The sequence below is a fragment of the Excalfactoria chinensis genome, chromosome 1 (assembly GCF_039878825.1).
Source record: "Excalfactoria chinensis isolate bCotChi1 chromosome 1, bCotChi1.hap2, whole genome shotgun sequence".
Lineage (NCBI taxonomy): Eukaryota > Metazoa > Chordata > Aves > Galliformes > Phasianidae > Excalfactoria > Excalfactoria chinensis.
Genome location: NC_092825.1, coordinates 65,410,612 through 65,431,226, shown reverse-complemented (window position 1 = coordinate 65,431,226; position 20,615 = coordinate 65,410,612). Strand labels below are relative to the sequence as shown.

Sequence of the window (20,615 nt, the reverse complement as noted above, 5' to 3'; positions counted from 1 at the left end):
AGTGAAGTCACCTCCCTCTTTCGCTGACGGATGTTCAATTTGCGTTTATTCCCCCAAAAACTTTTATCGGAAAGCGAGCTCGTTCACTCACACCTCACAGCCCCCCCTCAGACCCGAGCCGCGCCCCTCAGCTCTCTGAGGCCCCGCCCGCCACGCGCGCGCAGTTCCCGTTCCCTCTCGCTCCCCGGGGCAGGCCCCACCCGGCATGCTCCGCTTTGCGGCGGGGCGGGCGGGGGTACGGCAGCAGCTTGAGGCAGGCTCGGCCATGTCGGGGGACGGCGATGAGGAGTTGGCGGCCTTCGTGGCCTTGCACGGGGCTGCGCTCCGCGCCTCCTGCGTGCCGGCGCGCTACTGGGAGAGCCTGTGCCGTAAACTGCGCGGAGAGGTGGGTGCGGGACGGGGGATGCGGGGAGGGCTGGGGAGAGCGCTCTGGTCGCGGTTAAACTACGACGGGGAGAGAGAAATCCCTTTGGCCTCGTGTTTGCAGCGGCTGACCGACCGCCTTTCGATGAGAAAGGAAAGAGAAAACAGGTCGTGAGCGGGACTGCTTTTGGGCAGCACTTGTCTATAGGCAAAAAGGATTCTTTTAGGATCTGGTGCGTGTGCCGCCAGACTCAGCGGTGAGGAAAGATAGCGTGGATTTGCTGAGGAGAGGAACCGGGAGCTGAGGCGGGAAAGGCAGGACCCGAAACCAGTTGTCTGGAAAAGTGAGAGCGCTCTGGGGAGTCTGGAGGAGTCAGCCTGGGGGAGACAGTAAGGGCCAGGTGAGCTCGTTGAAGCCTGAGGGTGTGGGGAGAGGAGGGAGCGAGCAGGGGTTGTGGGTTAGGAGATAGGGAGAGAAGTTGCAGGGTGGTGGGTGAGGAAGAGGGGCTGTGGTTAAAGAGTTGTACAAATCAACTCATCTCTGATTGCTTGGGTGTGGGTTTTTTTTTTCCTGTTTTGTTTTTATTTCCTTATCCCAACTTTATAGTAGGAATGGATGGAAGCTTAAGAAGTGGGGATACAATCAGAGTGCTTGCAGCACACTTGGGGGGTTTAAACGTGTTCCTGGTAGTTTCTAACAGCTGCACGTCTGGTACTGCAAGTGAGAGGAATAGCTGTGTATTGCAGAGACAGTGCATCTACATTAACTCAAGCAAATGCTCTGTCACAGAACTGTAGGGGTTGGAAGGGACCTCTGGAGTACATCTAGTCTAGCCTCTGCTAAAGGAGGTTTCCTATAGCAGGTTACACAGGTGGGCATCCAGGTGAGTTTTGATTATCTCCAGGGAAGGAGACTCCACAGTCTCTCTGGACAGCCTTTTCCAGTGCTCCGTCACCCTCACTGTAAACAAGCTTTTCCTCACGTTCAGATGGAACATCTTACATTCCAGTTTGTGCCCATTGCCTCTTGTCCTGTTTGCTGAGCACCACTGAAAAGAGCCTTGCCCCATCCACTTGTCTCCCACCATTTTGACATTTATAAGTATTGATAAGCCACAAACTTACTGTTTGGAGCTGGGAGGGAAGAGAGTCGAATGAGGAAAACCATAGCCACGATACTTCCACAGGGGCTGTCACAGAGAAGGCACATATCGTAGGGTGGCACAGTGCATGCTGTTTGATTGTGCTTGCAGCCGTGGCTGAGTGTATTGTTTATCCAAAACGCTCCAGGGTGTGTGGAGAGAGAAATGTACACAGAAATAATTACTAAAGAAGATAAAGCAGGCTGCTAATGGTGCGTGTTTCTGCCACAGCAGCTTCTGGATTTTATCCAGAAGGGCAAAAGGATATGGAGAAGACTGGGATGTGTAGGGAAGATTACGATGAGGAGTGCAGTGGCCTGGGATGAACTTTTGAAGTAATCAGACCTACAGTACCTTGCTCAGAGCTTCAGCATGGGGGCAGCTGGAGGAGCAGTACTGAAGGCAGCAGGGGAGGCGAAGGGGAAGGATGCGAATGCTCAGGGACTTTAAGTAAGGAGTAACTGGGGAAAATAAATCTGAAACGTGGACCACGGTATGAGCTCTCTTGTTTCCTGTGTGAAGGTGGAAGGAATTTTTCATCTGTCTTAACCTGTTACAAAGATTAAAATTTTCTAGCATAGAACTTGGAGAACTTGCATGCGTAACACAGATAAAATCTCCTCTTACATCAGTACCTCCAGAACCCAGCCCAGGCAGCTGTTTTCCAACACACATTTGCTTCAACATACAGCGCCTTACCTGTAGTATGCCAGAGCCTGCAAGAGAAGTGGTGGGGTTTCACTTACCTTGACAGCTGCTAGAGCTGTTTTGCACCTGAGAGCCTCGTGTAACCATAAATTACCCTGGATTGCTCATCCCGAATGCGATGTATCTGCTAGGGCAAGAAACCTACTTTTACTTATTTCCTTGTTTTGCATTTAGCAGAACTGGCAGGCTCCTGTGTATTGCAGTGAGTATTTCTGTGGCCCTGAGAAATCATTGTTCAAACGTGGACAACCTTGAAGTGGTGTTTTCTATTTAACTATCAGAAGGAATGCAGCATGATTAGTGTTACCAGGCTTTATTTTGCAGAGCATGCTGCTGCTCATGGGGTGCCTGTGGCCTTGGCAGCAGTTTGCAGCATGCCTGTAAGGAATTCGCTGAAGGTGCCTGCACTTGGCAGTCCTTGCCGTGACATGTGCCCGCTTTGTTTCACATGGCTTGGTTTACTGGGTTTGTTAGGTTGGAGTTGTACCTGAACGTGAAGGGACAGAGGGTTTGCCCAAATCTGGCTTGCTTACAGCTGCTTCTCTGCTGCTGGCCAGCCTCGCACTGCCAGGCCCTCATCACCTGTTAGGCGCAGGGCAGCACGTGTGAAGTGGGCTCCAGTGCATCACACTTGCAGTTTTAACTTCCTAATGGCTTCTGGTTACTTCCCTGCTGCCTTTAATGATATTGTTGAGGAAAGCTCACACTACTTGCTGCCTGCCATGGCTGGGCTTAGTGCTTGTGCAGCAGCCAGCTCAGGATGCTGCTTCAGCTTGGAGCCACCTGACAGAAATGAGCCGAGTGCTGCTGGCAGCCTCCCAGAGAAGGGCTTTTCCTGTGGCTGGAACTTGCCTCAGTGAAGTCGGCTTAAAACGGCTGTGAACTGTTCAGACAAGCAAGCAGGGTCATAAAGGAAATGTTGGTGGCCCCCTATTAAACAGCAAGAGGTGGCAATACTGCTTGCTATTGAGTAACGTTATCCTCTTCCAGCAAAACTGGAAAACTAGAGATAAATAGGGATCGCTAGCTATTTAGATGCCTGTTGAACTGCAGGTGATGTTAGGTCAGTTACTTATTTCTGTATTTTTAACCTCCAGTGAGGTGGTTTGCAAAGCGATTTTATTTGTCCTGAGAAGAACATATAAATGAAGTTAGTTAGTGTATTCTCAGCATCTCTTTGCACCCCCTAGCCCAGAGCAAAACGCTGTCACCAATCCTTAGGAGTTACTCAAGGGTATTGTCTGCTCTGGTCTATGATACAGTGCTGTAGGTTATAATCTGCAGCGGGTGCTGTTTGCCTGCTGCCCTCCCTTCTTGCTGCTGGCTCCCCTTGGGCAACTCTGCTTTGTCTAGGTGGCCATGCTTTGCAAATAAAACGTTGATTTCCTTGCCGTCCCGCTGGGGCTTAGAGGAGATTATTTTCCTGAAGGAACAAATAAAAGCTTGTCTCTGCCTCTGGGATTTTCCAGCCAATAAATTGCCAGTGTCTAGAGGTAATGACTTGTGATACTGATGCATTGGGCTAGGTGCACCCAGGCTTGACACATTGAACCAGTGTTTTTGGAGGTTACACTTCCAGGTCTGTTACCTTCCCTTCTGCTTTCTAGCAAGGTTAGATGGAGAAGTGTGTTGTTAGGAAGTCTGACTCCTCTTAAAAAATGCTGCGTAAGAGGACTAATCATTTGTCAGCTCCTGTTTGGTTGCCTGTATAGTGTGACTGACTTAGCAGAGTAACTCCCTATAAAAGGGTTTGAAATGTCTTCTGAGACTCTTGAAAATTTCTGAGACCTTCTTGAAAATTACGTGTTTAATTTGAAGTCACAGACGTAGTGCTGGTTTTCTGCAGCAGATATACAGGCCATTGTTAGACAAGATTTGTGGCAGAAGGGAAACATGTAGTGGCCTTCTTAATTCATTTAGATCAAAGCATTGCATCTAGAGTGGCAAAGAATGCAACTAGAACTTTTTCAGTGGACTAGTTGAGGTAAGTCTACACTTCAACGTGCAGCAGTGTGGAGAGGCTCCGGTCTCATCTGAGCAAACTGTTCCTTGTGTAGGGAAGGAGGAGGAAACATGCTCATATCTCTTAACTGACTGAGAACTTGACTGGGGGTCTTAATGTTCTTTGTTGTGGTTCTGGAGCTTGGGTAATGCCTTGGTTTGTTTAGCTTTGCATGCCGTAATATGAGATTGTATTCTGCAGTGATTCAATTGATTGTTGATTTTTGGAGTTAAACAAAAGTATTGTTTTCAGTTTCTTCTGTGATTAGTTGAAGTAATGGATGATCATCAATAGATCCGTTGATGCCAAGGAAACCATCAGAGCTTCCTGCTGATGTTTAGCAGGAACAACTTTATAAACATGTGCAAGAATGAATGCTAGACACCATTTTTGTCAGAATGCAGGCCAAAGTTGTCTGCATCCTTCTCGGTGTTGCACGGTGCATGTATGAGTACTGCCTCAACTTTCAATCTCAGGTATTTGATGCTGGTGACTACTTCGGGATAATGCAAGTAGAGGAGGTTGATGAGGAAGAGGAAGGTGATGAAGCAATGGAAGATGAACTGAAAAAGAAACCAAATCCTGGAAATGAACCTTGTTTCAAAGTTATTGTAACAAATGAGAATGGGCTTCAAGCCTCCAATCCTGAGAGGTGAGTAGTGATTTCTGAACTGGTCCTCTGTTTTTGAGTGGTCTTAAGCCCTGAAGTGATGAGGACAATTTATAATAAAACTTGCTTGGTCTTATTCAAAATTGCTCTTTTGCTTTGTTTTATATGTTGTTGTTTTTTGTTTGTCTTTCTTACCATCAGACACAGCTTCTTGTTTCAGGAAAGAGAAATAATCTCTGTGATACGAAGCATATCTTGTAAAGAGCCCTAGGATTGGCATCTTATGTTGCTCCTTTATAAATCATGAAGATGCTTATAAATCAGCTCTATAAAACCGAGAGGGAGAATAGAGAAGAGATAGCGTTGAAACGATTTCTGTAGAAATAAAATACACAAGTTTGCAGATTCCAAGTGTTTGCCATTGAAAAAATACTGAAGTGATAACTGTATCCTCTAAAAACCTCGGGTCAGGGGATACTGAGCTGCTGTAAGTGATGACACACGGACTGCTGTATTTCCTTCAGTTGGCTTTGATGTAATTCAAGAGTGTCGCCTTACGATTGCATGCTAGGCATGTGTATGTAATCAAATACATCTCAAGTTTTGTTGGCTTTCATTGGAATTAGCTTACCTGTCGTGAATGAGATTAGCTTGAACTGCTCAATTAGAAGAAGTTGCATAAGAAATTAATAAAAGGTATGTGTTGTAACGTTATCAACTTAATATCAAACAAATATTTGCCAGTGAGGTGGAGTCTGAACTCCAGTGGAACTCTAAATGTTGTTCTGCTCAGTTGGGTAGAACTTATTTTGCCAGACCTTTCGTATTTATTTATTTAGATCTTAGACTCTGTGTATTTACGTAAGCTTTGTCTTGATGAGTAAAAGCTACACAGAGCGTTGCTATCTGCCTTTACATGCTTGCTTTAACTTCAGTCATTGCCTTTCTGTGTCTGAGAACACAAATTGTAAAATTCAGAGCAATTCATAGCAAGTCTTGGGCTTACTTGCAGCATTGAGATGTGTGGTTGTAGAAGCAGAATATCAACATGCCTGTTTGCTAATGGACGTTTGAACTAGATTTCCACCTTAGCATTCTCTAGACTCTTTAGGCTTAAAAATGAAGTTTATTCCATGTGTGGAATATGATAAACAAGAATTGTTCAGGGACACTTGGCATATGTGACAGCTGAAATTGTTTTTAACTTACTGAAAACTGAGAAGGGGAAATTAATAAGTAGAATTCATGTTTTTCTTTGATGTCATTCGATAAAAGGGTATGGCCAAAGTGTGAAGAAACCTTCTGTTTAAGGGAGGTAGGCTTTTGTTGTAAAAATCATGCAGCCAATGCAAGGGCTGAACTTCTCAAGGAGAGAGAGGCCAGTTGGCTATGATTTTATTTTAGATTGGTGCTCCTTTTAAGCAGTGTATTTTGTTTCTAGGGAAGAAAAAATAAATAAAACAGAGTCAAATAAAGAGAAAACAATCTAAAACTTGAAACTCTTTGAACTTGCAAACTGTATGAGACTTCTGGTGATCATGCCTTTCCACCTAGTTCAACAGATAACTGTAGATCCTGCACGGCCTCATGGCTACCAAGGTCTCTGAATGCTTTTCCAAAACAGTGCATAGTTTTCCTGCTTCGAGGCCAGGTTGGATGGGGCCCTGAGTGACCTGATCTAGTGTGTGGTAGCCCTGCCCACGTCAGGAGTTGGAACTGGGAGGGCTTGAAGGTCACTTCCAACCTAGGCCATTCTATGAATCGGGTTGTTGTGGTGGAAGAAGGAAGAAAGTCCTGTGTTCCAGGATCTTGTTTGTGCCTCATGATCGTAGAATGACTGACTATTGTACAAGAAACCTTCTAGAACAAAAAGAGTGCTATGTTACTGCTGGGAAGTTGTTCCTAACCTGTAATAGTACACATGTATTCAGGGAGTTGCATTGCCGTTTAGAGAGAACTTACTTATCAAACTGTCTACAAGGACAGGTAGTTCTTACAGAAGTATTTGGCCCTTGTATGGAAATAGATACACATATACACATTGTAATGCTTCCAAAATTCTCTTGAAGCGTTTTCCTCATCGACCATGCCTGGACATACCGTATTGAACACGCCCGCCAGCAGCTGCTCCACGTGCCTGGCTTACTTCACAGAATGGCAAATCTCATGGGCATCGACTTTCACGGAGAAATCCCAGATGAGGGCAGTGTTGAGCAAGTGCTGCAGGAGATGTGGAAGTACAATCAGACCTACCAGCTTTCTCAAGGGGTGAGTCTCTGAAGCTTGACTGTGCTGCTAAAAAGTTCTGGGCAGCCCTGAGTGAAGACATTCCAGTATATGGCTAGTAACAAACATACTTTTTCAACACAAAGATATTACTTTATGGGCACTGAACTTCTATTTGGAAGGAGAGCAGATGCCATCTAGGGCTAGAATGCACAGTGGCTTGCTCCCTCATTTCAGATTAGAACTGTGAGGGTTGGTTTTTCTTGTTTTTCCACACAGAGGAGGAGAGCCTTCTACAGTGGAAGGACAGTAGAAAGGGGAGATCTGCTTGTGTGTCAAATTTGTTTTTTTTCTGTTCATATTTACTTATAGTGAAGGAAAGAATTTCTCTTGAATCAGGTGCCTCATGTAAATATGTCTCTCAGCAGCTATGCTCACAGCTTTCCTCATCTGTAAGGGTCTTTCACCTCCTGAGGATATACTTATGCTGTCAGATAACTTTGCTTCCTGGTTTCAATTTGGCATCTGATTGCCAATGCAGTGTGAATGTTAGTTCAACCTCAAGTGAGAACCGACTAGTTTCAAGATGGTCTGCTTCCAGATGTAGCTTACTCCAGATCCTAGTTTTAGGTAGTGTGAATAAGACCACACCAAGTTTGGTCATTCAGCACAGTCCTAGCACATATTGAGCCTTCAGATGCACTCGAATGCTACTTCTGAGGGAGTACAGCCCATTAAAAATGTTTTTGTAGGGGCTGTGGTGTGGCTTCTGTGCTATGGCGAATATTTTGTTTAGAAGATGAAAACTAATTCTTGTGGCCAAGCCCTATGCAGGATGGAATAGGCCTGTCTGTTTTACCAGCGGCTCGCTCTGAGTGGTGTGATCATGACCAACATGCACCCTTAGCTCAAAGGGTGGAGGTAACTCCCTGCAGATGGCACCTCACCAGTGCGTGTATCAGCTTAGTTCACGGTACTGTCAGACCTGAAGAAATCTCTTAGGAATGGACTCACTGTGATTTATTTATTTTGCCTTTTATTTAAAGGCAGGCTTGAGCAGTACATCTCCATCTTTCTATGTTATGTTTTGATTTCCCATCTTTTTCTTATGAGTGACTCATGAATCATGTGAAATTATCTGCTCCCACTTGAAAAATGCTTTCCTGGAAGACAATTAATTCAACCTATAGTTGAACTTGGCTTCAGTTTCCCTTCCTGGCACTGAACTGCTTTGAATAGTCCAATTCCTCTGTCTCCCTTTCTACATCTATATAAGTGTGAGGAAACAGCCTTCTGCTGTGTTTACTCCCTGAGCTGGCTTCAGGGGAAGTGGATTTGGTAAGCAATATCTCTATAATAAGAGGAATGATAGGACTGCAGTTACAAGAACAGGCTTGCCAGTTTTCACAGTGCCTTGGATGCATGGAGAACATTGTAGGGGGTGCTCCCAGTGCCTTCTGTCTTGCAGTTCTTTTCTAGAAATTGATACATGCAGTATATCTCACTCTCTTTAATTGTACAGACTGCAGAGGAGAAAGTTCCTGTCTGGTATATTATGGATGAATTTGGATCACGCATTCAGCATTCAGATCAGCCTAGCTTTGCAACGGCACCCCTGTTTTACATGCCTCAACAAATTGCTTACACTATTCTCTGGCCCCTGAGAGACCTAGAAACTGGTGGTAAGTTGAGTCTCTGTTTGTTTGGTATCGCAGCTGTTTTTAATGCCCACAACAGAAGGTAGGCCATATTCTTACGAATCACTGAGCACTACACAGCACAACAGGTATTTCAAAACTAAAATGATGGCGTGTTTTTAATGCTATCGTAATTCAGAGTTCCCTCTGATATTTTTAGCACCATAACTTGTGAGGTAGAGGCTCAAAACATTGACAGAGAACTTAAATCTTGCATCACTGTCGTAGTGAAACTTCTGATTCAGGCCAACTGAGAGTTTAAGAAATCTTCTGTAACAAGACTGTGTTTGTAGCTGTTTCTAACTGAGACAGTCAAGTGCTTGAGGTTGGGAGATACTAAACTTGGGTTGACTTTCTACCTGTACCCTTGGTTGAGTACCTTGTTCTGCTCCTATCATGTAGAGGGGATAATAGCATTCAGCTGTGTGATTAAACTGCCCTAGGTCAGCTGGTTTTGGACTAATTTTTGTATTGCAAGTAATACCCTTTTATTACAGTCGTTTGATTATATCTAATTTTGCATTTTGGTTCTGACAGTTGTAGCATTATGAGCTGCTTGACCTTCATTTCTGTGGTGAGGCATGAGGGAGTTTTCAGAGCATAGAGTTAAAGGCTGTTCCTGAAAGGCTCTCCTTGTTTTACTGCAGATGAAGTGACCCGTGATTATGCTTATGGGGAAACTGATCGCTTGATCAGGAAGTGTGTTTTGTTACCATGGGTGCCTAATGAGGTATTGGATGTCAACTGTTTTACCCCAGAGCCATCGGATGAGCATTACCAGGTAAGCTGTAACAGATCTCATCTTTTATCCTTTCAGAGAGAGCGTCTAAACAGCTATAAAGAGTTCTGGTTCTGCTTTTTTTTTTCAGGATTAAAGACTGATTCAAAGTTTAGGTAATAACTTAAAAATAATTCCAAAGGAAGCATAATGAAATGAGAAATATCTTGCATGTGATATAACTTACAGAACTGAAGCAACAGGAATTATCTGTAGTATGCATTATTGCCTAATATTTCTTCATGTAAACCCAGTGCAAGGTCTTTCATATAAGGTACCTATCTTCCAGTTAAATGTTTGAGATATTGTCTAACATGCTTATGCTCCGGATCCAGTACTGTAGTACTTCTGGTCTGTCTTGAATTACAGAAGGATTCATCTTAGTACACTGGGATAATTATACTTTTCGGTCTGATTACTCATTTATAATGTGGTTTAGAACTGCTAAATATTGTAGTGGAGACAATATTAATTTGATACTGCTGTTATAAATCATAGAGTCACAGAATGGTTTGGGTTGGAAGGGACCTTAAGGTCCATCTTGTTCCAGCCCCTGCCTTGGGCAGTGTTACCACCCAGCAGATCCAGGGCCCCATCCAGCTTGCCCTGTGCCAGTGCCTCTCCACCCTCTGAGTAAAGAACTTCCTCCTAACATCCAACCTAAATCTCCCCTCTTTCAGTTTAAAACCGTTCCCCTTTACCTTATCAATATCTGACCATGTAAAAAGTGAGTCTGCCTCCTGCTCATCAGTTCCCTTCAAGTACTGGAGGGCTGCAGTGATGTCTCCCCAGTAAAGCTGAAGAATTGTGTGTGGCTGATACTATACTCCTTTTCCACCTTGTCTTGAAAACAGAGTTTTTTTTCCCCTCTGGAATACTTAGCTGTAGATTGAAGATTTAGACTGATGACAGACCAAAGAAGAACTTTGTATGTAGTATGGCCTTAAACTCCAGAAGGGAAATGCCGACAAAGAGATGCATGTTGCTGACACTTCTGGTTGCTGTAGCTTAGCATACACAGAGCTGCATGCACAAAAAAGGTCTGATGATGTCAGATTTGTTCACGGTGTAAGTCTGTTAGCCAGCAGTTTTGCAAGGTAGTGTAAATATTCGCAAAAGCTGTAGAGATAGCAGCAGGGAATGCTTTACTACTACGTTTGCTGCTCACTTGGCTGAGTTGTTGGTTTTGCTATAGCTAAGGGTGTTACTTTTGTGGTTCTAAGTTTCCTTTAAATAGAAGCAAAGACTCATGGAACAGTTTGGATTGGAAGGGCCCTTCTAAAGATCGTCTGGTTCTAATAAATCTGAAAGATTTCAGCCCTGCTTAGAAGAGCAGAGTTGTTATGGTAATGCTGCAGATTTAATCTCACCTGTTTTTGTTCTGTTACTGTACTCTTCAGCACAGACCACAAAGTCTGTGACTTAAATGGTGCTGTGGGTAGCGATTTGGGCACTGACTGCAGAAAGCAGACTCGGAGGAGACAGTTCCTAATAAAGGCACTTCTGTTGAAATGTGTGGCTTTAAAGAAGTGATCTCTTGGGTGACTCGAGTAGTTGCTGTTCTGCAGCAGGTCCCTGAATTAGAGCTGCAGAATAGATGTGAATGCATCTTCCAGTACCGTTCTGAGAACTATAGTCATCTCCTCAGAAATTACTTTGTGTTTGTATTGTCCAACTTGCTTTAGAAGGTGATGTCTCTGGTTTGGTTTTGCTTACATTTTCCAGTTAGAGGTGATTGTACTTTCTGTAACACCCTTGAAGGTGAAGGAGTATGTGTGGCTGGGCAGATGTTCCGCCCTTTGTTCCTCCTTTATCAGTGGCCTCTTAATTCTGACCCCCTTCTGCCTCTGTTCTTTGTTCTGATCTTTAATTTTATTTTTATTTCTTCCTGGGCTTTGTATTGCACAACAGAAGTTAATCTTTAAGTGTGACTCTGCAGTTCACTTGAACCAGGCAGCGCATTGGTCAGACACACAGGCTGTCATTTTTGCTGTGGCTAAAACACACCTGCACACCTGCATTTAAACACGTGAAGATAAGGAAGTGCATAAAGCTGTTTGTAAGGTCTGATAACTTGATAAAACTTCAGTAGGCAATGATAATGATAATAAAAAACTTGAATGAACATATAATCATATTGAGCAGTTTACTTACCATTTTTTCTTTTAAAATTGTGTTTTCCAATCACTTAACCTATAAGCGTGACCGCACTTTGGAAGTGCCGTTTGGTCTGTGTTGCTGTTCTTATTTGCTCATCGTTGTGCAGTCTGACTCAGCTGCCTGTTTTCTGTGGCTATTACTAACTTCTTTATTTTTGTTTGGTTTTCAGGCTATTTTAGCAGAAAACAAGGAGAAACTCCCCATAGCAATCAACCCAGCAGTTTATGATAAAGACAAAGTTTTCAAGTATGTAACTACAAACAAAATGCTTTGCTACCAAGCTTAAGTATGATGCTTGCTGTGTGCTGGAGTTAAGTGAGGAAATCAAATGCTTTGAGTCTTTGTTACAACATTATAAGGCTGTTTTACCTTCAGGTCACCACTTTGAATCCTGTTTCCTTCAGCAAGGACTAAAAGTTGCTCCAAAGCGGTGGATGTTTGTCTTGTCCTTGAGATGAATTCAGTGCAACTTGTACTGGGCCTTTTGTCAGATTTGGTGCTGTACTTCCTTCAGCTGTGCAGGTGTTAAGAAGCCACATTTTGCAGAAAGAAATACTGGCAGGGCTGCATGAGGATATGAAATTCACTAAGCTTTAGCAGTGGGGAAAGAACTAGGACTTCTATTGATAAGAATACCAGTGAATTAATTTCTTCTATTTAGTGTAAGAGTATGGAGAGTAGGGCTAGTGCAATGGAAGTAATGTGTCATACGCAGAGCTATGCAGTAAACAAAGCATAATAGACAAGCTTCAGGTGTTGGGGATTCTTGAAAAGAGTGTTTCCCCCTATGACTGGGCTGTATCAAAAGTTCATTAATTCAGAATACTCTCTCTTTGGATTGTATCTTCTAATTGGTTAGTAGCAGGAGAGGAAAGAAGAGCAAACTCAAGGGAGAGGAGGAAGAGTATTGTGACACCTAAAGAAAAAATAGCAGTTGCTTAATCAGTTGAAATGTGGTAACTGCTTTTCTGCATCAGTCTGACCTTGAGTCTTCCTACTGAACTCTGAAACTGTGCAGATTTCATATGGATTTGTTCCTTGTTGCTGATAGGTTGATGGTTAGGGCTCTTCCACCAATGAAGGTACTTACAAGGTCTCTCTCCTTCAAGAACTCTTTCATGTGTAATGATGTGTAATGATGTAATATAAGAACTCTTTCATGTCAGTGCTCTCCTGTCGGGGACTGTCACTGTTCTCAATTGCAAGCTTTGTGGAAGTTGGTGGAGCAAAACTTTTAAGGGTTTTTTTGTTGTTCTTTTCTTTTTTTTCTCAAAATGCCTTATTTTTAATCTGTGCCACAGTAGTTTGTTGTTTGTTTTTTTTCTGTGGGTTAAAAGTGTAACACCTGTAGGAGCCAATAAAATACTGTTTTCAAGCAACAGCTGATCGTTTTCAGAAATCAATTCACCACTTTTCTTCATATCCCTTTATCTTCTAGGGTGTTCACAGACATCCAGCAAGTCCTCAACAGCCTGACACATCCCCGTTTCGTATTCACAGACAACGAGGCAGAAGCAGACATCCTCTACAATTTCTCACACTTCAAAGATTATAGGTTGCTGCAATTCTTTTCCTGATAAGAGAAATTTTTTTGTTTTTTTTTCTCCCCTCTATAAGTGTTCCCAAAGGCCTTCCTGGCCTTTCCCCTCCTCACTTTAACAACTCCTTTGTTTTGCAGGAAGCTAAGCGAGGAAAGGCCTGAAGTAATGCTGAATCAGTTCCCGTGTGAGAACCTGCTGACTGTCAAAGACTGCCTGGCGTCCATATCTAGGCGAGCTGGAGGGCTGGATGGGCCCAGATGGTTGCCGCGTACTTTTAACCTCCAAACAGAACTACCCCAGTTCATCTGCTACTTTCAGCAGCGTGAAAGAAGGTGGGTGTTATTTCTCCTTCCTTGTATCTTGTGCTTTAGTATTATTGTAAAGCAGTTGTGGAGCTTTAGGATTTTGAATTTGCATTGTTTCTGCTACTGCATTTCCCTACATTTGGTACTGCTAGTCAAATAAATCATTGCCTGATGTGAAGTTCTACCTGGAAAGTCGCTTCCTTGGTGAGTCTTACTTATAATATTAGCTGCCAGGAATTTCATTTAGCTGTTCTTTGCTCTATGGATTCTGCTTTTGACTAGCATAACCAGGAGAGAGTACTCCTTCCACATGTCTTCAGTCTGTGATGTTTAAATACCTTTTAATTATCAAGGGTTGAGCACAAATGCAATGTGTATGTACGTGAAAGGGAAGCAGGGGGTAGTAAGTTCCACAGAAATAAAACCATCTTAAGCTAACAGTGCTAACTTCAGCTCAGTTTGTGTTGTTTATCATGAAGCCCAATCGGTTTCTCAGATCACTTTAATTTATTAACCGAGGAAAGAAAGGCATAGTGTCACCCTGTCCTTACTCAGAAAAATGGATTGAACGAGGGCCAGCATGTTACTTGTTTTCCTTGAGGATATTTCAAGGAATATTGCCCCCCTTCTCACCGGGAAATTAGAAGAGAGTGGTATACTGTTGTTTTCTTGCAGTATGAATTGCTGAGATGTTGTCTAATTTCTTCCCCAAGGAGGCAGTCGCAGTGTAATGTACTATGAATTATTTGGAGTTGTTAAGTGATTCATCTTAGAAATGCAGGTGATTCCCCGCCTACACAGCCTGATACTCTTGGCAGAATGATGCCTGTACTGTGACCTCTGTGTGTTCGTGGTGTTACTGTTGATGAGTTGTTCTTCTCTTTAGAAGGAAATGAACAGTGAGAATATGCTAAGCCTTAACTGAAAAAAGTGAAAGCTACCGCTGCCATTTCTCCCTTTTACGCCATTGCTTAAAGCTATCAGTCAGAAGTCCTTAGGCCTTGCGCTGTAGTGCTCAGCTTTATAAAGTAATTAAGACAGAGGAGTACGGAGATCAGTTGGAGTGAATATTCAGACAGATGAATGAAGCTTATAAGCTTTGGCCTTTTGTCTCTCGCAGAGGAGAAGACAATCACTGGATATGCAAACCGTGGAACCTGGCCAGAAGCCTGGACACCCACATCACCAACAGCCTTAACAATATCATCAGGCATAGGGAAAGCAGCCCCAAGGTAAGAGATCATGGCTTTGAATGAGATTTTAAATAGATTTCTGAAAAAAGCTGTTACAGGAAGTGGTCTAAGGCTACAAGGAAGGAAAGATTTTCTTAAAAATTCATACGTTGACCCATAAGCATTCAGCTTCAATGAATTCTGAGTTAATTATTCAAATCTGCACCATTTGTTGCAGTGATGAAAGATCCCAAGAGGCTGACATTTTCATACTTGAAAATAAAGGTTGCCCTGATGGTAATGAATAGTTCAGTGCGTTTCTGCTTGAAGGCTAATCCCCAGATAAGACAACACACCTTAAATATGGTTAGCATCGGTCATGAACTTTTGTACACTGTTGCTTCTGTCCCCTGTTGGTCATTGTTATTGATACAAAGCTTAGCAGCACAGAACACTGTCAACAACAGAGAAATGATGGAGCTATAATGTCAGACTGCCACCTAAACGTTATTTCTGCTGATGTGTGCCCTGCATGTATTTTTCGGGAATACAGAAGTGCACAAATGGCTTCGTACTTATATTGCAAAAGGTTAATGCCACTAAAATTGTAAATAAAAAGGCTTTTATACATTCTGGCTGCCCAACTTTCCCAGCCAGGCTCCAAAGACTTTTATAAAATGCCTGTTGGTACAACATCAGTTATTTATGCACGCTTCTAAAGTGAAAACCAAAACATACACACATAAAAGGGTATCTTAAATCCTCAATATCTACTGACACTTTTCATTTCTGTCAAATAATATTTTCTATGGGTTTTGTTTGTTTGCTTGTTTCTGTTAGGTAGTGTGCAAGTATATTGAGAATCCAGTCTTATTTCACCGAGAAGACGTGGGGATGGTTAAGTTTGACATCCGTTACGTTGTGTTGCTGCGCTCGGTAAAACCACTCAAGCTGTACGTCTATGATGTATTTTGGCTACGCTTTTCAAATCGGTAATTACGTTACTTTTCCTTGTTAGACTGATGGGACTTAGCTTCCAAGGGATCGGCTTTGGTTCTAAGGAATTGCTTTATTCCTTAGGGCGTTTTCCCTTGATGACTTGGATGACTACGAGAAGCATTTCACCGTCATGAATTATGCTCCTGGTGTAATATTAAAGCAGGTAAGCCTACAGTCCAAGTTATTCCCCTATCCTCTGTGTTGGCAGAGTGTCTTTCAGTGCCTTCTCATGTGACTATTCCCCAGTACCCTATTTCATACCTAGCAAGCAGTCACTGTTGGAAGTATCCTAACCAAGTATTTTTCCTAGACGTTTTGTTGTCTGGACCCCTAATAATTTATGATAGATAATACAAACAAACCTACATCCTGAATAAAACCCACATTCATTGAAATCAGTAAGAGAAAATATTAAAATGGTAGCTAATTTTCAAAGACTTTATATAATCCTTTATATAGAAACACTAGAACAAGGAAGGGATTCGGGAACCGTCCAACTCCCTACTTCTCTACCTGCATGTCCATGGATGGCAAAAAACGTTTGGCATTCCAGTGTCATCTGATTGCTCAGCCATTCCCAATCAAAGCAATATATGTTGCTTCTAAACCTTTCTAGGTACACTGTGAAGAATTTGTTCCTCAGTTTGAAAAACAGTATCCTGAACATCTGTGGACAACAGTACAAGTAAGTCAGCAACCTGTCTTCATTTCATAAGCATCTGTGAATCCAACTCAATAAGCTGTCTTTTTCTTCAGGAAGCATACTTCATGCCCATCAGCTTCATAGAGGACAGCAGATGTTAACCTTTACTTTATAGTCGTTTATTTACTTGGACTGATTCAAACACTGTTCTTAGCATTTGAGAATTTTATTTCATGGCTACATTGAGATTTCCTTACACTGGAGTTGGTAATAAAGCCAGTCTTAAATCATGTTGGGATCCTGGGAGAGGAAGGATGCCAGTTATAAAAGCCTGTGGTTATGAAGATTCAGTATTCCATGCAAAGCAGCAGGGAGGTCCACAGTATAAAGTGTTAATCATAACAGGTGCTGCTGTTATGACTCTGGAAGAGTTGTTTTCAAAGCTCCCAGCACTATTCTATTTCAATAGCGTATTAACTCTGAATCTGGGGAGTTGAACCACTGAAATATTCAGGCTATTGCTTCCTTTGTTCTGAGGGACTTGGCAACACAAGGGGCTGTGAAAACAAGTAGGAAACTAATCCCCCAAATCAGGTTTTGACCTGCCTATATTAAGCAGAGCTGTAGGTCTAAAGATCTCCCTGTAAGCTTTTGCGTTAGCTTGCTTTTGTAGGACACTGGAGCTCACTTGCAAGGTGGATGTGCCCAGCTGTGCCAAAGTAACTGACAGAAATAAGCCTCACCTCAGGGGTTCTGCGCTCAAGGGGCTGCATTACCAGGCTGGGGAGTGCGGAGGCTGTATTTACATACTGTGGCAAATTCCTTAAAAGTTAAGCTGTGATCTCTTCTCTTAGAAACAGGGATTTTTAAATGAGTACATTATCCCATTTATTGAATTAAATCCTGACTTGGATGCCCGCAGTGTAGGATTCTTAGCTGCTGCTCCAGCTTGTCTGTATTAGCAAGCTTATCTTAGCCCTGTGCCTGCCATTGCATTAATGACTGCACAAGAAAACTGATGGTTCCCTAACACTAAGGCACGCGTAGGCATATTTTACCTGCAAAGAAAAGACTCCAAGTACTGTATTTCCAAGAAGGCAGAAGAGGACATTCTCATTCTTACTCATAAGTGATGCTTGAAAGAAAAAGCTGAATGTGAAAAGATGATTCAGAAGCACACACATAACTGAAGCATTCTTCCATATTTATGACAAGGCAAAAGATGCAGAAGAAATTGTGACTGAGTACTGGTTAATGTGTACGCTTTCAAAAGTGAACAAATTACCCAGCTGTGGGTTGATTTGCATAAATGAATTCATATCCATTTGAGCTAGAACCTCACATCCAAGTAAAGACATTCAGAGTATGGCAGGTTGTGCAGCATTAGGATTGAAATAGTCTGAAAGAGACTGCGGAGGCTAAGAAACAGATCAAAAGAAGCCGTGCACAGGCTACCCAAAGTAGTGATGTGTGCCATGTATGGAGTATTACTCCTTCTGCACTTGCAGAGTGAATGATTTACTGCAGTATAGTTTCCATGCTAAAAATTATACCTTTATGTCCTATTGGCTTACAGAAACACCAGTGTGGTATAGACAGACATAAACTTCCAGCACCGTTTATAGATGTCAGCATAAGCTGGTAGAAAACTTCTTGGCAGAACGAAACTAAGCTAGTAAGCAGATTTAACAGGCAGAGAGGTAAAAACTTCACTGTTGCATTACTGGAGCTCTCCTGGGTTTTCTCTTTCTCCTCCTCTGTGTAGAAGTGTAGGATCATACGTGATGCTTGAGAAGAAAGTTGATGCTAAGCGTGCCATTATTAGGATTTCTCTTGTACTTATTTGCTCCCAGCAGAAGCCCACAGATATCTGCTGAGCGCTTGGCCCTTTCACTGTGTTGGTCTTTATCTCAGTGTACATTTTGAAGTTAATGCTGTGCAGATTTTTCTGTTGGCTACTGTAACTTACATGAACTCTTCAAAATGTGAATGCATTATGTGATTAACAGGTGGGTTTTTTTAACTTGCTTCTCATTCTGAGACCTTTTTCTGTTATTATTAGGCAAACATTTTTAAGGCATTTGCTGAATTGTTTCAAGTTGCTTCAGCCAAACCTGCACCTCTTGGCATCTGCGATTATCCATCATCAAGAGCAATATATGCCATTGACTTGATGCTCAAATGGGACACCAGTGGAGATGGTGAGAGCAGTTCATTTCTTTGCATGTTGAACTCTTACTCGTGAACTTTTTCAGGGATTTATTTCCTTTGCTCAGATTCTTATGGGTTTTCAAGCAATGTAAACTGTGCGCTCTGTACCACCCACTGACATCAAGGGGTATCAGAAGCTGCAGGTCTGTGGAGCTAAAAGCTGCTGTGCTGTTTAACTGTGATGGTAGAAGGAGCTGCTAGCTGTGCTTGGCTGAGTCTGTGCCTCCCTTCTACTCCTGCTATGGCTTTGTTTTAGTTGGTTTAAACGCAGCTGTACAGGGGGCAAGTTTTCTTTCCAGTTTACAGTGGGAGAATCCTTGTCTGTGTACTAAACCTTAAAGAGACATCATCCTGTGGCTTTGCCCTGTGTCTTCAGATTGCAGTGTTATTTAGTAAAGCAGACAAGGGACCGTGTTCACCATTGTAGTGCTGTTGATGTCCTTGGTACTGTCACTCAGTTGTCAAGTCTCTGCAAGAACGTGTATATGGAGATGCTCCATGTCAATGTCACAGCACGGCTGACAACCACTTGGAGCCTTTCTTCCAGCCATTTGCAGATGACTGGTAGGAAAAAGAATGCCAAATAAGGCTAATTTTTTCCTATCTCACCTGAAAGCTCAAAAATGTCTGTGTGTGCCCTGTGCACAGCTGCCTCTCACAGGGAGAAATGAACTTCCAGGGGACTAGAAAAGAATTCTCAGTTCCAGAACACAAGCAGAATTGCTTGCTCATGCCTGGCTTTGCTAGAGGAGTGATTAGGAGTGAAACAAAAAGCCCTGCCAGGTTGACTTCTAGCCATTTTCTAGCTTAATGACAGGCAGTGGTTCAGGGTCTCTGTATAGCTTGCATTAAAAGGCAGTGTTTGTGTTCCCTTTGACAGGAAAAAGAATCATGCAGCCTCAGATTCTGGAGGTCAACTTCAATCCTGACTGTGATAGAGCCTGCAAATACCACCCTACCTTTTTTAATGATGTCTTCAGCACCTTATTTCTGGATGAAGCAGACAACTGCCATGTGACACGCATTGTCTAGCCACGGGAGGCTTGATTCTTTCCTTCACAGATATGCTTAATAGCAGTATTTACATTTCAGTTCTATGAGCTGCTGACGCAATTATTTTCCTGTATTAGTAACCCAGGAAAAAAACCAACTCAGAAGAATGCACATGTACCTTATACTGTACCGATAATTGTTTTGTCTGCATTTTCCTTGTGTTGCTTCGTGCTGTAAATCACCAATTTGTATTGACCAAATATCTTGTTTATTGAATATGGGAAACCTCAAAATAGGGCAGAACTGGAACACCTGAGTTGTCTCTCAGGTAGGCTAAGCTCTTGCTTTCTTGCTGGGAAACGTGGCATAGTTCCCTGTGCGAACATTAAAATGACAGTTTACTGAATCATCTGTGTATTGGTTATTAATATACAGATGGTAGCAAACGTACAGAAGGTAAGAGTAAAGGAAAACTCACCAGTGGTGGTGCCTTGGCTGAAGAAGCTGGGGCAGTCCTCACTGGTGAGCGATCTCCAAGAGATACCGCTTCAGTGGGAGTCAGCCCTTAAATGAGGTCTCAGAGGGGATGGAGTCGAGCTCCACCCCTTCCGGGAGCACAGCTACATCACTCTCACCTGTGCTCCCACAGCTGACCCCATACTTGCCTCAGCTGATTAATCAGAGGTTCAGGCTGTGATTACCAATCTCCCATACAATCTGGAAGTTGGTATATTATTTTCTTAGCCTTACTTCTCACTCTTCTGTTGTACAGAGATCTAAAATGTTTGTGTCTGTCAGTTAAAACACTGAGTAGAGGAATAAACCCTCTGTGAAAGTTTGACTGGCACTGGCAGGTGCTTGAGACTGGATGTAAGAGGATGCTCAGCAGATGCCCTGTGACTTGTAGGAAAGCAAAAGGTGCTTTCTGTCTTGGAAGTACTTGGAAAACAAGTAACAAACTGGATCTAGAGCGGAGGAGGAAGTTTCCTTCATCACAAAGGGAACAGCATCACATTTAGCAAACCAGAAGAATGACTTAACAAAAGTATGGTGAGATTTGTGTGG

The 20,615-nt window shown here is 42.8% G+C and overlaps 1 protein-coding gene across 1 annotated transcript; it reads left to right on the top strand.

Annotated features, from left to right (window-relative positions):
* Nucleotides 1–164: 164 nt before the first annotated feature.
* Nucleotides 165–19,962, top strand: TTLL12 (tubulin tyrosine ligase like 12). Its single transcript, XM_072340768.1, has 14 exons — nucleotides 165–385; nucleotides 4,692–4,867; nucleotides 6,895–7,093; nucleotides 8,574–8,733; nucleotides 9,396–9,529; nucleotides 11,856–11,932; nucleotides 13,125–13,241; nucleotides 13,365–13,559; nucleotides 14,653–14,764; nucleotides 15,545–15,696; nucleotides 15,785–15,866; nucleotides 16,320–16,388; nucleotides 18,409–18,547; nucleotides 19,438–19,962. Exons 1-14 carry the CDS (start codon nucleotides 206–208, stop codon nucleotides 19,587–19,589), a joined length of 1,944 nt encoding a protein of 647 aa, XP_072196869.1. The 5' UTR covers nucleotides 165–205; the 3' UTR covers nucleotides 19,590–19,962.
* Nucleotides 19,963–20,615: the final 653 nt, after the last annotated feature.

Bases quoted from the DNA above. Each gene is read 5' to 3' on its own strand.
- TTLL12 (XM_072340768.1), top strand. From the start codon at position 206: ATGCTCCGCTTTGCGGCGGGGCGGGCGGGGGTACGGCAGCAGCTTGAG. The intron at 386-4,691 runs GTGGGTGCGGGA...TTTCAATCTCAG, and splicing joins GCCGTAAACTGCGCGGAGAG to GTATTTGATGCTGGTGACTA. The intron at 15,867-16,319 runs GTAAGCCTACAG...AAACCTTTCTAG, and splicing joins CTGGTGTAATATTAAAGCAG to GTACACTGTGAAGAATTTGT.